Below are 16,624 nucleotides of genomic sequence, written 5' to 3'. Positions count from 1 at the left end.
CCATCATCTTGACTCTTTTTCACTTTTTAGCTCACACGTTATTGCTGATTCAAAAATAATTAGCAAGCATGAAATTGTTGAGCAGGTATTTCGGCAGGTAACAAACCGCAAGAAGTTAAGGGCGATATCGGCTTTCTGCAGGCTATCCTGAAGAGCTCCGAGGGCAAGATCTTGCTGAGAGAGCTGAGAACCTTGGCAGCATGAGAAGCAGAATGGAGCAAACGGTAGACTGCGGGTGTGCAAAATTCACTGTCCATAATCAGAACTTGGCAGAAACTTGCAGTGGCTCTGGAGATCCTGCATGAGAATTTCGCTTTTGATCTCTTACATGAGGAACGATGCAGAACTGTCGTGGGCCTCACGGTTACATGCGTCACTGAGGATTGGCAACAGCTTTGCTAAAGAGGGTCAAGTAATCGCCGTTTGCAGTGTGCAAGTACCCAATCCATCAAAGAGTCGGGGCCGGCATACAAACGCTCAAGGCCGGTGAAGCTGCTCCCAGCCAGGTCCCAGATGGACATATAACCGTGAGGTCTATATTTTTGTCCCAAAAGGTTGCCGATGTCTTTGGTTTTCTCGTCAACAATCTACATACTGAGCCTTTTGTTTGGGTCAAGTCCGGTTGACCTTTCTCAAAGCCATCATTGGCATCATGACTGAGGACACTACTCGCTCCTCCAATGGAGGACAGCTTCCGGCTCTCCAATCAAAAGAACATCGCGACCTCCTTGATATAGTCGACAGACTGCGCTTACAGGGATTGAGCCGATACATTGACTTACCGCAAATCATTGTTTGCGGCGATCAATCATCGGGCAAAAGCTCGGCCCTCGAGGCAATTTCGGGTTTGTCGTTCCCAACTAAGGATAACCTTTGTACCCGGTTTGCTATTGAGCTCATTCTCCGTCGTGTCAACAAGACGAGTGATGATCTTGATATCAGCATTATCCCCGGCCCCGAGCGGAATGAGCAAGAAAAGGCTCGGCTCCAGAAGTTCGCGTTCAGGGGTGCCGTAACAGATCTGGACCTCGCCAGTGTTATCGAGGATGCAAAAGCCGCCATGGGAATCGGCGAAACGTCCAAGGTCTTCAGCACCGACATCCTTCGTGTAGAGATCTCGGGGCCGTCGCAACCACATCTCACCATCGTTGACCTTCCTGGCTTGTTCTTGGCCGGTAATAAGGATCAATCCGAGCAAGATGCAGCTTTGGTCGAACAGCTCGTTTTGTCGTATATGAAGAACGAGAGAACAATCATTCTTGCGGTTGTATCGGCCAAGAACGACTTTGCGCTTCAACAGATCACCAAGCATGCCAGACGTCTTGACCCCCAGGGGAACCGAACGCTGGGCCTTATTACAAAGCCAGACACCCTGGATCCCGGGTCTGACAGTGAGAGGTTCTATATCGAGCTCGCCCAAAATTTGGATGTTAAATTCCGCCTCGGATGGCACGTTCTTAGAAACCGCAACTATGCAGAACGTCACAGCACATCAGCGGAGCGCGATGCCGTTGAGGCAGAGTTCTTCTCCAAGGGAGCCTGGACTTCTCTGAAGCCTTCTCAGAAAGGCGTTGCTGCACTGCGATTGAGACTGAGCCATGTTTTACGAGAGCACATCTCGAAACAGCTTCCTCGTGTGATTGACGACGTGAATGAGGGTGTTCAAGAATGCAAGGACACGTTGGCGAGACTTGGTTCGCCCAGAAACACCACAGTGGAACAACGGCGGTATCTAATGGCGATCAGCACCTCGTTCACGGACGTTGTCAAGGCTGCCATTAATGGCGATTACAACACCAGCCCACTGCTTGCCACGTCACCTCAGTGGCGTATCCGCGCTGTTGTGCAAAACACCCTGACGAGGTTCGCGAGAGAGATGCAGGTGAAGGGACATGAGAGAAGGATCATCGATGAGTCACTGCATGTCGACCAGCTAGAGAATGGCAGCATATGGAGCCTGAAGTTCGAGGATGATGGCTTGCCTCCAGCCGTGTCCATGGAGGATTACATGGAAGAGGTAAAGCAGCTACTTCAAGAAACTCGGGGTAGGGAGCTCCCTGGCACATACAACCCTCTCATCGTCTCGGAGCTGTTTGGAAAGCAGGCAAGGCCATGGAAAGGCATGCTTAGCGCTTTGTTAAATGAGCTGTTTGGCAGGGCGTCAGACACAGTCGAGGCCATCCTTCGAGATGTCGCCGACACTGAAACTGCTGATAGATTGCTGCAGCTGATTGTCAAGCACAAGCTGGAGGAGATCAAAAAAGACTTGAACAAAAAGGCAGAGGAGATTTTGAAACCACACATTTTTGGACACCCGATCACATACAATCACTACTTGATCTCCAACGTTCAGGAGATTCAGGCGACCAGGAATCAAAAGAATCTGGAAGAGAAACTGAAAGAATTTTTTGAAACAAATAAGATGGATAACACGGACCGGATGTATCAGTTCAAGATGACTGAATTGCTCGGTGCCTTGGCCGAGCACACAGAGCTTGATATGGAACGCTACTCTTGCACCATGGCCATCGACATGATGCAAGCATACTACAAAGTAAGTCATAAACTAAGAAGGCCAATCTGTAGATGCCACGATGAAGACTAACAATTATTATTTTTAACAGGTTGCCTTGAAGACATTTGTCGATGCAGTCAGCACACTAGCGGTTGAGCTATGTCTAGTTCAAAGGCTTCCGTCGATCCTTTCCCCAGAAGTCATTTGCAGCTTGACAGATGACGAGGTAAGGGCAATTGCTGGAGAAAGCGATGACATTGCAGAAGAGAGGGCACAGGCGGCCGAAAAGCTGAGCGTGCTGCAGAGAGCGCTGGAGGATTTGACCCGGCTCTGGATGCACCGTGGTTCAACATATTCTGAATAGGTAGTTCGTAGGGACCTTAACATTCGCATTACCCATCACCAAGTGCATTCCTATTATGTCTCTATTCTCTCCTCCGTACATTAATCGAAACAACTGTGCTTGAGTCCATAAACCCTTCGTTCTTCACCCCCATAAGCCAGCCCCATTCATGATCTGTCTCCCATCCAAGTAGGAGTCCCGTTCATGCCATCAATGGTGTTTAACCCTTGCAAAGTGGATGGTGATGTTCTCAAAGGGAGGATGAAGAAAAGAGGTTTTTTGAGGCTGGAAGCGTAGAGAGCTGAGACAAAGCAATGATAAATGTAGTCATACGTTTGTGTCCTCAAACCTAGGATGTCAGCAATCACCAACTGGTGGTTGGCTTGGCGCCGAGAAGGCCTCTGGTGTGGGGGGGGGTTTGATTACGTAATCACACGGGCGGGGGGTTACGATCTTTGAGCGCCGTGAGATGGCTGTCGAGCTGCCAATGCGGGTCCTGGCAGGCGCAGCTGGCGTCACCTACGGACCTGTACACAGCACCCCCTGGTCGGCGGGCATCCCTCATCCAACGCCAACTCCAATCTGGAACAGCGTGCGAGTGCGAGTTTGTGCCAGCTCGCAACGCCGACTTCACTCCACTTTGATAGTGAGACCGGAGGGAGAGGGAATGCATAATTCGCAACATCTGCGAGCAAGCATTGCGCCAACAGTTCGACAGTTTCTTCAACGCCGATAGCCGAGTTCTTATCTCTCGCATCACCACATCGGCTCACTACCTACCTTCAGATCACAACCTACACAATGTCGACCCCTGCGCCGCCCGAGGAACAGGCTCGTCTGCTCGAGGATGCCCTCATCGCTGTGCGCCAGCAGACAGCCATGATGCGCAAGTTCCTCGACACGCCAGGGAAGTTGATGGACGCGCTGAAGTGCTGGTTCGTCCCTACCCCGCTCTCTCCCCCCCTTTCCCAGGGTTTCCTGTTGCGTTTCCCCTTGCTGACGTTCTCATCTCGCTGTTGCCAGTTCTACTCTCGTGTCCGAGCTTCGCACCAGTAGCCTGAGCCCAAAACAGTACTACGAGCTGTACATGGCGGTCTTTGACGCCCTCCGTTACCTTTCAGCCCATCTTCGCGAGAACCATCCTGTCAACCACCTCGCCGACTTATACGAGCTTGTGCAGTATGCCGGCAACATCATCCCCCGTCTTTATCTGATGATCACCGTCGGGACCGCCTATATGTCCATTGACGGTGCCCCTGTGAAGGAGCTGATGAAGGACATGATGGACATGAGCCGCGGCGTGCAGCATCCTGTTCGCGGTCTCTTCCTGCGCTACTACCTCTCGGGCCAGGCTAGGGACTACCTCCCGACTGGAGATTCAGATGGCCCAGAAGGAAACCTCCAAGATTCCATCAATTTTATTCTCACAAACTTCGTCGAGATGAACAAGCTGTGGGTTCGCTTGCAACACCAGGGCCACTCAAGGGAACGGGATCTTAGGACACAGGAGAGGAGAGAGCTTCAGTTATTGGTTGGCAGCAATATTGTCCGGCTGAGCCAGTTGGTGGACCTGCCAACATACAGGGACAGCATTCTCGGACCCCTTCTGGAGCAGATCGTTCAGTGTCGTGACATCCTGGCCCAGGAATACCTTCTCGAGGTCATCACTCAAGTCTTCCCCGACGAATACCATCTCCACACTCTTGACCAATTCCTTGGGGCTGTCTCCAGGTTAAACCCTCACGTTAATGTCAAGGCCATCGTGATCGGTATGATGAATCGGCTTTCAGATTATGCCGAGCGAGAATCCCAAAATGAGCCAGAAGAGGATCGGGCGAAACTGGAAGAGGAAGCCCTGGCGAAACTTCTCGAGAAGACTAAGCTGGGGCAAAATTCTGAGCTCGAGCCGCAAAATGGCGATCACCCGGATACTGAAGTTTCTTCAACTACGGATTCAGCCCAGGCGCCGTCAACCGCGGACTCCGATACAACTGCGGTCAACGGGGAGGAAGAGCCAGTCAGGAAACGCCGAGGCATCCCCGTAAATGTCCCGCTTTACGACATCTTCTTCGACCAAGTGCAGCATCTGGTGCAGGCGCAACACCTCCCCATTCAAGACACCATTGCCCTGTGCTGCTCACTGGCCAACCTGTCTCTCAATATTTATCCCGAGAGGCTAGACTATGTGGATGGAATCTTGGCATACGCCTTAGCTAAGGTCAAGGAGCATGCCAACAGCGCAGACTTGCACTCCCAGCCCGCTCAGCAAAGCCTGCTATCTTTGCTGCAAAGCCCTCTGAGACGATATGTTTCTATTTTCACCGCGCTGTCGCTTCCTACCTACGTTTCACTCTTCCAAGCCCAGACATATCCGACTCGGCGTGCCATCGCGGGGGAAATTGTCAGGACTTTGCTGAAGAACCAGACACTAATCTCAACACCTGCGCACCTTGAGAACGTCCTAGAAATCCTCAAGGTCTTGATCAAAGAAGGCTCGCAACCTCCGGCCGGCTATCCGGGCGTTGTGCAGCCTAGGGCTCGGCCACTTGAGACAGACGAGACAATGGAGGAGCAAGGGTGGTTGGCACGCCTTGTGCACCTAATCCACTCAGACGACAATGATACCCAGTTCCGTTTGCTCCAGATGACAAGGAAAGCATATGCCGAGGGTAATGAGCGTATTCGGACTACGACCCCGCCTCTAATCACCGCTGGTCTTAAACTTGCGCGCCGCTTCAAGGCTCGTGAGCACTATGATGATAACTGGTCATCGCAGTCTTCATCCCTATTCAAGTTCCTCCATTCTGCCATCTCAACTCTGTACACCCGGGTTAATGGGCCTGGAGTGGCAGATCTTTGCCTGCGCCTGTTCTGCTCCTGTGGACAGGTTGCGGACATGACAGAATTTGAGGAGGTTGCCTATGAGTTCTTTGCCCAGGCGTTTACTGTTTACGAAGAGTCAATCAGTGACTCGAAGGCTCAGTTCCAGGCTGTCTGTGTCATTGCCAGCGCCCTGCATCGCACTCGAAACTTTGGTAGAGAGAACTACGATACCCTCATTACCAAGTGTGCTCAGCACGCTAGCAAGCTGCTCCGCAAGCCTGATCAGTGCAGGGCAGTCTATCTCGCTAGCCACTTGTGGTGGGCTACGCCCATTGCGGCCAGGGGAGAGACAGAAGATACCGAGGTGAGTTTCTTACTATGTTTAGACCCTCGACGAGGATAGACACTGACTGTCCGAGCAGCTCTACCGTGACGGCAAGCGCGTCCTCGAATGCCTCCAGCGCGCGCTCCGTGTCGCAGACTCGTGCATGGAAACGGCTACATCTATCGAGTTGTTTGTCGAGATTCTTGACCGCTATGTCTACTACTTTGACCAGAGGAACGAATCGGTATGTCTACCCTGGGAAGTCTAGTTAGTTTGTGCATGCAACTGATCACCATATCTAGGTCACAACCAAATACCTCAACGGGCTTATCGAGCTCATCCATTCCAACCTGGCTGGCAATCAACAAGACTCAGCGTCGGTCGAAGCTAGCAGGAAACATTTCATCCAGACGCTCGAGATGATCCAGAGCAAGGAATTTGAAGGTATCGTGGTGGCGCCCAAGTGAGGCACAAGTATCGAAGGGTGATAAAGCGGAGCTGGTGAGGTCTTGCTATAATGGAATGATGACTGGAATGGTCAGCGGGATCCGGTTACGGCTGAATGAATGTCCAACCAACATAAGATATCTAATCTTTATCGACGTACCTGCGGAGTGACAGTAAGGGCAGGACAGTGCCCAGGTTTTTGTTTGAGTTGTACATTTATGTAAATATGTTTATACCATTCTGTTCTGCCTCCCCGACAGTCTTCATCGACCTTCCCAATCCTTCTTGCTAGTACTGTTCGTATACGCAGAGAGTATTTGCAGGACAACCTGTGAACAACATTATAGCTGAGACCCTAGTATTTCTACGAGAAGACACAAGCGTTATGTACAATATAGAAAAAGAAAACGAATAGACGCCTGCGATGGGTTGAAGAACAACAGATACAGTTTTAGAGAATTTTAGCCTCACTCGCCTCAAAGTTCAAAAGAATTGGCGAGGAGATTCGAAACAAGGGACGGTGATGGGGAAAAAAAACCCGGGAGGAACGATCCATGACGCCAATGCGATGCCAACAGATTATGGAAACGGAGAAAAGAAAGATACTAAGACAGAACCAACCTCCCCACTACCCGCAATCCTTCTACCTTACACCATCCAGCCCGCTTATGTGATACAGAGACAGCATTGGAAGCTCAAGACCGCCCGTGTTCCACCTGCAAGCTATTGCAGGAGCAGTACCGTTCTGATGCCATTCAGTTCGCTCAACTAGGGAATAAGCGCATGCCGCTTGTATATAAAATAACCAGCTAGATGAGAAAGAAAAATGATCGAAATTAATGTGTAGATGGGGTATGACATGAAAAACAAGCGTGTTGAAAAAAAAAAGGTTTGTCCACAGTGAAAAAATTATGAAGAGTTCATTCCTTCCACAAGGTTGGCTGCGGCTTGCTTGATGATACCAGCAACCTTGTCGGCAGTCAATTGAGCTTGAGTCCAGTTACCCGAAAGGATGGCGTCTCGGATAGAAGGGAAGTACGCATCCCGGTCCGTCGACCATTGCAGGGGACCGAAGACGACGTGCTTGAACTGAGTACGGTTCGGAATCTGTTCACGTCGTGTCAATAGTTGGTCACCAAAGACGATGTCAAATGAGAGAAATACTTACCCCGTCCAAGTCAAGCAGATCAGACTCGAACTTGGCCATGCGTGAGTTGTACTCACAGCGCTGCCGGCCAGTCGAGGAGGGCTCCCACCCGTTGGAAGCCATGACGCTGTTCTCCCATGCCACCTCGAACTTGATGAACTCGTGAACCGACTTGTCGACCTCCTTAACAGCGTCCTTGAGTGCGGCGAGACTGAATGGCTTCTTTTCCGGGCCGATAGCCGCCTTCTTGGCGCCCTGTTCGTCCGCCCACAACTCGAGCTTATCAGTCCACGTGGACAAGCTGCTGGCGTAGGAGATCATGTCAAACGGAAGCACAAGTCTGTCGGACAGCTCAAGGACCAGTAGGCCAAGAACCTGAGCGAGGAGGGCGTGGTAGACGAAACCGGGGTCGCCGTGCTGCTCCATCCAGTCGAAGTTATCCCAGTTCGAATGGCGGGGGTAGCCCTTGCCATCGAAGTGAAGGTCGAGAGAAGAGGTGCCGACAATGTCCTGGAAGGCAACGTAGTCCGAGTCGGTCCCAAGGCCTTCGATGCGTCCTTGGCGTTGCTCCCAGCGATCGCGTAAGGTAGTGTTGTAGAAGGGATCACCAACTCGATTCAGGATCTGGAGAAGAAGCCTGTGAAAGACAGGAGAGCCGGCAGCGCGGAAGGTATCCCCTGATACCGCCTTGTCGAGATTAATGTAGGCGAAGGCGTCCTTCCGCAGGCTCTCATCGTTCTGTTCGACGTACTCCGTAGAGCCAATCAGGTTTTGGGCACCACCATCCCAAGACATGAATTCGATGGTGCGCTGCGGGCGCCAGCCACGTGCAACGAGGTCGCCCATAATGCGTGCGATCTCGAGCATGATGGCTGTACCTGAATGCGGGCTGGCGGCACCGAAACCCCACGCATCGCGGTGGTTGCCGATGATGACCCTCTTTTCCTCCTGCTCGATGCCTTCAATGCGGCCGTACACATTCCAGATAGGCTGCTTCTCAATCTCGTCTTGCTCGTTCTTGAGCAGAACGATGGGCGAGGAGGCATTGCCGGTCCACATATCCTTGTAGTCAAAAGCCGAACTGCTCCACGTGTCGGGGATAGGGTCACCAAAGCCCTTGAGCCGTTTGAGGAGGGGCTCAGCATCTCGCCAAGCCAAGGGAAGGCTGGGGATCTTCACCAGGCCCTTAGTCTGGTCTACTTTCATGCGTGGCATGCGCTCCTTGCTGCCCCATCCAGGAGTTAAGACATCACCAACAACCCAGTTTCTCAGGCTTACCGAGGCCCTTTCCACGCCATCGGCGGGAAGATGGGGGCCATTGGGCGCACCGGACTGTGGTTGGAAACGCCCATGATCTCCGGGATTGCTGAAGATTAGACAGCCGGAGAACCCTGCCAATTCGGCAGCCTTGACTTGCAACGCCGGGTCGTCCTGCGACCCACGCGAGCGAACCAGGGCAATGGCGCCCTTGGTGTCAATTCCTTTCTTTTTAAGCATCTCAAAATCCTCTCTGGTGCCGTAATTGGCATAAATCAGTGGTCCTTTGACCGTACCAGACTTGGAATGGCCATGAAAGGCATATGTCTGGTGACCTGCCGTTTCACTGTGCGTTTCTTCTTCTTCCAGTTTTGCGGACCAGGTGGGCTTCCCATCGGGGCCTAAAACCTGAACGGCCCTCCCGTCAGCCTTAGGGTAGTTTAGGTAAACGTGATATACATCACGTTTGACCTCGTCCAGGCCATAACTCTGGAACATCAGCTCGATATCTTCCATCAGAGCAAAATCGCCCTCTGTTCCTGAAAGATGGGCGTAGCTCGTAAAGTGCTTAAGGTTGTCCCTGATTACCCTCGGGTCAACGCTGGCCTGGATGTGTATCCTGAGGGTCTCCGGGTCGATCTGGCGAGCCATACGACGCGCCATATCGGAGAAGACATTGCTTGCGAACAACAAGTAAAGGAAGCCCAGGACAACAATCAACGCCAGCACGCGGGCGACCAGCAAAAACAGCGCGGTGCTCCCCAGCTTTGGCAACGCGAAGCGCCACCTGGTCGTCTGCGTAGAGTCTGTTGCACCCGAGCCATCCGTGCCAGCGCTCCCACCTCTACCACCTGCATCATCGCCGCTGCTGTCACTGTCTCGACCAAGCCGTATCCTTAACCTGGGAACAGGTAACCTCCAGCGCCATTTCCAACGCCATTGCGGCAGCGCCAGGGACAAACGGCCGATTCGCTTCCCCCACAGCGACGCGCCGCGACTGCTACGCCCGTGGACGTCTGAGTCGTCGATCTCAAGCTCTTGCATCTCGCGCCGGACCTGATCAGCCTCGCGCTCGTCGGCATCCGAGTCTGAATCGTCCGAGGAGCTGAACAAGCCGCTCTCATCGTCTGTCTCAACGGTTGGAGGGCGGTAGCCCCGGGGATAACGGCCCCGTTGCGCCTGATGCGAGGATTGTGAAGAGGACGCTTCGGATGCATTGCGCGGGTTTCGGAGAAGCGAAAAGGACTCGGAGGACTCGGGAGCATGGGGATCATCGACGGGGGAATGAGGACGGTTTTGGCTAGGAGTGGAGGGGGATACGTTGTTGGCACGGCTGCTGCTGGCGACAGCCTCGTCGTAGGTTGGTATCGGGGGAATGGGATCGTAATCTTTGCTGTTTGGCGCCATGGTGCACAAAATCGGCTACGGCTAGATGCGAGCGGTGTTGCAATGTGGAGGGAGAGCGATGTTGATGTCGGGAAACTAGCGTGCGGTTGGCAACATTCGCGGGCAAGCCGCAGATCTGGACAAGGAGGGCCAAGAGCGTATGCGAAAGGGGGAGGGGGCAGGGCAGAAGGTCGGTGCTGTGTACGGACAAGGTAACCGGCAAAGAGGATGCAAATGAGCGTCGCGAAGAAATAGGGTCGATTAGCGAACGGCCGAAGAAGGAAACGAAGTAATCATCTGAATAGGCGCCGAAAAATCCAATATGTAAGGGAAGGAGGTTACTATCCACAAGGCGCTGCTGGCGTTGATGCTGTAGCCTTTGTGGTGTGTTGGACGAGACGCTTCACGCTCATGCTGGAGGTCGCCAGCCCCAAGAACTGCGAGCCGAGTCTCGAAATTGGCCTCTCTCTAGGAGCGTTCCACCCTTGGCCCGTCGCCCCTTGTCACAGCCGTACCTTGGCGTCCTGTCGGATCCACCCAACGAGCCCAAATCTTGGTGGGGCCTGATTACCTAATCACACCTAATTTTGTCTGCACCGCCCCGCTGCCAAGAGACGAGACTTCGTCCAACTCATTCCTTTCACTTTGCAGAAGGGAAGCCAACTTTGGACACTATTCACATGCCTCAAGTCTCAGCAACATCTGTGCTGTGATGGGTTCAATACTGCCCTAAAGCATAACACAGAATCTCAGTTTGACTCATGGATTTACCAGCCATTCACTGCACTAGAGTCCTATCGGACTGTTCTCCACTTTCCTCAATTGCCTATGGACAAAAGAATGAACATGAGCTGCAGCCAGATAGTCATCAGCACCATAACTTGTTCGTCCCTCGGGGACCAACGTCGCAGTTGAGACAAGAGGTATCGGAGTTCGTGAACCTCACTGGAAGCCAGTTTCGCTAGTATCACATCTACACTCAATGCTTTCAGGATAGTCTCGTATCTTTTTCAAGATATATCAACGCTTTTCTCTCCTGGAGACTTTCTCATCAACCAGACCATGGAACATGACCCACGGGTAATTGAGGTCTTGCCCAATGACACGCAAGAAGAGATGTCCTGCATAATTGAGGTCTAGCACTAGAGGTTGGATGGTAAAACCCTTCTAAGAATAGGTAGCAGATACATTATCACCCGCTGGTATGGAAAAAGCCGTTAGCTGTGTTAGCCTTTCAGCCCCTTCTTGCTTTGGACTTAAAATGTTGTGTTGAAGGAGATGCATGTGCCCTTAAAGCGAAACCGTGAAGTTCTCAGAATCTTCAGAGGACTCTCATCCTTGGATGATAAAGAATACGTGCTTCGTCTTCACCTGCCCTTAGGCTTCAAAAGGAGGTCGGAAAAGCTGGATAGAAGAACAATGCAATGGATGACGTCGTGTTTATGCGCAGCACAGAGCCAACTGACACCAATGTTGTGGATCCACCATCTTTTTGACAATGAATCCGCACCACATGTGTCAACAATACGGGACACGAAAGTTGAATAGTTCTATTATTGCTCCCGATGCACGACACCATTTTCTGTTGGTGATATTTTAGACAGCCTTTGTCTCCTCCTTCTTCTGCGCACCACAGTTAGCAGATTCTCTTTTGGTCTAAATTCATAAAAATGGAATACCTTTAGGATCAGAGATTATCATGGTATACCTAGTGAGCTTCTGGGATTGTCGAGACACGTGCACGGACATAAACCTTGAGCAGAGTAGAATTGCGCATCTGCAGGCTGAGGTTGAAAGGCTCTTACCTGATTGCAAGAGATATACCACTAAAGGCAAAGAAAAATGAGTTAGTATTCGTCTCCTAACTGCGAAGAGGGGTGTGGCCTTTTAGTCTCAAGTGACACTCTGCGTACTTTGTTCTTGACCGGCTTCAGTTTGCAGCAATCATTGCTTGTTGACAAACATTTAACTAGGCCCAGCTGCTGTTGGGAAGTCAGCATTGACAAAAATTCTTGGCGTCGTCTTGTCAGCGTCCCCTTCTTCAGCTGAGGGTTGGGGATCTATAACAGCCAGGAGAGCTATCGATACTGCGAAGCCTTCCTTCGTACGCCGAACCTAGCTGTCGTTGAAATACAGTCCTTGTAATGCAAGATAGTTAATCTTCTCTAGACAGATGTCAACCCGTGATAAGAGGCTAGCCCTCTTAGAAGAGAAAAATGCAGATGGCCTTGTGCGTCCCGGAGATGATGCAGATAACAGGCAAACTGCCGCTGTGGGTGATTAGTCGCGTCGCAACCACATGTTTCCTTCTGATGTAAAAGCTGATGAAAGATACAAAGCTAAGGGATCTCCTAGAATATCACTCCGGGACAGTCATATTCATTACAAGTAACACCACTCTTGTCGACTATGCCTCTCGTCCTGCACTATCCACAGAAAAAAAAATGTTGATATATGCTGGTCCATATTTCGTTTCCAGGATTCACATCCCTCAGACGGAACATGCTTACTTAAAAACTTATCTCCTCACGTTGCTTAACGGCTTCCCCGGACAGCCGGAAATGGTTGATTGGGGTTGGCCTGCTTCATTATGGGTAGCCAGGAAAATTCCGCAGAGTTGTATCCACCATTCTCAATCGTCGAACCCTCCATGCCTTGGTGGATTAACCAAGACAAATGTTCAGCTCAATTATATTGCAATAGCAACATGCCCCCGCCCCCCCTGGAAGAACTTTGGTCACAAAAGGGGCTGAGCTTCGGATTGAGAGGTGCCCTCCACATGAAAGGGGGAAGTCTATCCATGGGTAACCCCAGCGCTGTGTAATGTAAATTTGCATGATCGTTACTGCCCCTGAGCATCATCATATATTAATAGGCAGATTATATAAAATTCTGGAGTTTGAACCGGAACACTCAGTATCAAAACACGTGACCGATATGGGAAGAGGGAAAGGGACACATTAGCATCCAAGCCCCACCCCCTCCAGTCAAGGCAACTAAAATTGCTATTTCCTGGAATACCACAGTTGGAAGTTCATTTCCAATCAGACAACAAAAACTTAGCTTGTCTTTATGGCCGTGTACGCCAAGAAATCTAGCAGATCTCTTACCTCGTGTCTGGATATCACGGCATCCGCCCGCCTGACGTGATATCGGGGTTTCACATCGTATTCTACGCGATTCTTCCAGGCAGTATAAGCAAGAGTTGTTGTCTGGATCCAAAGAAATTGACACGGTAGTGAAGGTTTACCACTACGGGAATGAGGGATGTGCATTTGCGGTAGGAAGGCCTTTAAACCCAGGTTTATGTTTTCGAAAATCAATCTATATTAATTGCAACTTTTCGGGATTTCCCAGGATGAAGAGTCAAGATGTGACTTGCTTCCCGGCGGAACGCTTGACGATCTAACCTGACTGGACCACAGTTTGTCTTCGTCCATTCAACTATTTTTTGGATTCTGATTATGGCAGCATATTCAACCTTAGTTGTAAAGCGCTATTGCTCAGAGCGAAATCTGCTCATTATGTGGCCCCTGCACTCTCTCCATTGTGAGTCAACAGTGGGTGGACATCCTGGTGAAGCTGAATGCATTGGTTGACAGCAGACATGTGTTTCAGTACTACAATCAACTCCAAAATGTCCTATGCGGTAACAGTGCATTCTTCAGATCGAAGCTAAACTTTGGGGGATCAATTTTATTCATTAGGCGATAAGTCTTCTGGATGATACCCTCAAACAATGGAAATGCTACCACAAAACAGCAATACAGCTGTTCAAGCATGATTGCAGACTCAGGGAAAGCACAAGGTGAAAAGAGCACTCTCTAAGGGCATTAAGTATAACAGAGAGCGAATCGGGCATGTCAAAAAATGAAATCAATTTTCCAAGCTTTCCAGAACGAACTGTAATGTATTACTGTCATGCGAGACTGTGCAAATCCAAGCTGTTCACTTAGCCTTTATGGTTTTCTCAACAATGTTGCTGACAGACGTCTTCAAGTTTGGCTGTTCAATTCCAACGCGGTTATGGAGGATCGGGAGTCAATGTAACTCGGGGAAAATGTCAAGTTACTAGCACTTATCGGCCGTTTTTTCCCCTTGCTGTTGGGTCTCTGCGTGCTGAGCTTGTTCGCGCTATGTGGGCAACATACAGCCAAAGGAGGATACATCTCGTAGAACCAAATGGCCGGGCATTCCAAGTCGCGTATAGTGAGTCTCCATTTTCAGGTGTTTCTCGGCCCTAGAACTGGGAAAAGACAACCATCGGAAAGGCTGATTGTGAGATTTGAGCTATGGCATCGAGGACGATACAGTGGAGGTGTTTGACACTAAAGATTTCAGGACCTGTTTGGCTTGGCTCTTGCGTGCGCGAGGTACCTGTGCCGGAGCTTTGGGATTGTCCGTGGCGCAGTGAATGAGAGCGCGCAGCATCCTCCATAGTCCGTGATACAGACGGGAAACATAAGCATACAATTGATACAATTGCAATAACCAAGACGAGCACGATTCCAAGCATGGTTTCTGCAGGAAGAAAGCCTGTTTCCCGAAAACCGCCGGTATTTAGACACAAAACATGAACCAAAGGAACGTCCAAAGTTCCATCAGTATGGGAAAATCTTAGTGGTTCTGTGCGTGAGCCTTCTATCCTCAGGGCAACTGCCGACGCCCTCAGATTCAGCACACCTGACTCGACCCCCTCGTTAAGCCATAATAGGCCAGAAGTCCCTCTCAGCTTCTAGAAGTGTCCGCCACCGGCTCTCTACCCTCGCCAGAATCTCAGATTTGATCTTCTCAGCCTTTCCAACTTCCGCTTGAGCTGCATCAAGTACCTTCTGTACGGCCTGATCAACGATGCTCCCTAGGCGCTCAACGAACGCAACAAACTCGGGACTGGTCCAGTTGGGAATAAACTCCTTTCGCAGGGCACCCCCATCAGCATCCTGATGACCATCTGCCGGCGATCCACGGCTCCTCTCGGCAGCCTTGGCGTGCGCAAACGACCATGCATCCAGATAGACTCTCTCAGTGCCCCAAAACGTCACAGCTCCTTCCAGCCAGGGCAGCAGGGGCGTGCTCATAGAGGTACCACATGCGTGAGCCGACACATGGGGTGTCACATCGGCAAATATCTTCTGCATTCTCTCCAGGGCTGTTGGTTGCTGGACTGAGTCATTTGATGACGGCCCAAGCACCTCGAGAGATAGGCCGTAGCGCTTAGAAATGTCAATGAAAAAGCTCTCCTCTCTGCGGATGGCCACCAATGCTTCAATCAGCCAGTCAGCCAACTGTGTCTCCCAAGCTGCATCCTCTTTCCCGAAAGGATCAACGTAAGTGGGGAAGTCTAAAGACGACAGAAGTTGTCCCGCGGCCCGGATATATGAGTGGATGTAGAGTCTGTCTGCTGCCAGCCATTTACCCAGTATTTCTTTTGGCAATCGGCCTTCTGCGCCAGCCAGCAAAAAGTCGCTTCGCGTCGCGGCTTTGTACAACTCAGGTTGCGAGGAGAGGAGGTGGGAAGTTAGGGACCAGCAGGCCATGATGACGTAATTCTGTTTACTTTTTACCCCAAATGGACTTAAGGATTAGCTGCAGGATGAAACCTAGCTTGTGCGCATGTTCTTGCTTACCAGAGCGTCACGTACTGAGAAGAAAAGACAAAGTTGATGCTCTAATGAATTCTTTGATCAGGATGAGAAATTTTTATGCAATGGGACAATGTTGCTCGGAGTTGATGTATGCAACCATCCAGCAGTGCCGCACAAATATGCGTTTGGTTACCCCACTCCAGCTTGTGCGACCCGATGCTCCACATCACGCTGACTTAACTGAGATGATGATCCACCCTTGACTGGCTGTCCACGATGCATGTCGTAACTTAGTCTGGAAAGTCATTGATGCACTGAAAACAAGAGCAGAAATATGAAAGGAAGATTATGACTATAGCACGCTTCATGCCACTTAATGACCCTGAGTATTTGGCAAGATAAGCATATTACACACAACTCACACATATGAACAGTCAGATAATGCGAAACAGCACACACACCGCACAGTCTAGACTTTTTGTATATTGACTTCATCAAACAATGGGGCAATACTCCCCCGAACAAACAGACCCAACCTGAAACCAAAGCCAAAAATGCGGCTGAAGTCCTCCAGAAACGCCAGGCCCAAATGCCCGCTCCCAACCTTCCCTGGACTCACTCCTAGTCGTCCGGGTCTTATTCGGTCCCGGCCTCCTCGGAGTCGTCCAACACCATCGCGTACATATCAGCCTCGTGGCCACAACCTCCTCTTCTTCCTCTCCTCCTCCTCGATGCCCGCTGCGCCCTGGACGAACTCGTCGGTAGCCCGTGCCAATTGGCAGTAGGTCGCCAGGTA

At 50.9% G+C, this 16,624-nt stretch overlaps 4 protein-coding genes across 4 annotated transcripts; 2 read left to right on the top strand and 2 right to left on the bottom strand.

The window, feature by feature from the left end:
* Positions 1–652: 652 nt before the first annotated feature.
* On the top strand, positions 653–2,879 carry CTHT_0035740 (uncharacterized protein; the record flags this gene model as incomplete). The annotated part of the gene is made up of 2 exons (XM_006693941.1): positions 653–2,554; positions 2,625–2,879. 2 exons carry the CDS (start codon positions 653–655, stop codon positions 2,877–2,879), a joined length of 2,157 nt encoding a protein of 718 aa, XP_006694004.1.
* A 780-nt stretch (positions 2,880–3,659) lies between these two features.
* Positions 3,660–6,473, top strand: CTHT_0035730 (uncharacterized protein; the record flags this gene model as incomplete). Its single annotated transcript, XM_006693940.1, has 4 exons — positions 3,660–3,793; positions 3,882–6,045; positions 6,104–6,250; positions 6,309–6,473. 4 exons carry the CDS (start codon positions 3,660–3,662, stop codon positions 6,471–6,473), a joined length of 2,610 nt encoding a protein of 869 aa, XP_006694003.1.
* Positions 6,474–7,362: 889 nt separating this feature from the next.
* Positions 7,363–10,264, bottom strand: CTHT_0035720 (carboxypeptidase-like protein; the record flags this gene model as incomplete). The annotated part of the gene is made up of 2 exons (XM_006693939.1): positions 7,363–7,560; positions 7,622–10,264. The coding sequence occupies 2 exons, from the start codon at positions 10,262–10,264 to the stop codon at positions 7,363–7,365; spliced, it is 2,841 nt and encodes a 946-aa protein (XP_006694002.1).
* Positions 10,265–14,943: 4,679 nt separating this feature from the next.
* Positions 14,944–15,780, bottom strand: CTHT_0035710 (uncharacterized protein; the record flags this gene model as incomplete). Its single annotated transcript, XM_006693938.1, has 1 exon — positions 14,944–15,780. The coding sequence occupies one exon, from the start codon at positions 15,778–15,780 to the stop codon at positions 14,944–14,946; it is 837 nt and encodes a 278-aa protein (XP_006694001.1).
* Positions 15,781–16,624: the final 844 nt, after the last annotated feature.

Source organism: Thermochaetoides thermophila (assembly GCF_000221225.1).
Source record: "Thermochaetoides thermophila DSM 1495 unplaced genomic scaffold scf7180000011816, whole genome shotgun sequence".
NCBI classification, from domain to species: Eukaryota; Fungi; Ascomycota; class Sordariomycetes; order Sordariales; family Chaetomiaceae; genus Thermochaetoides; species Thermochaetoides thermophila.
This window is presented reverse-complemented; position numbering and strand designations above follow the sequence as displayed.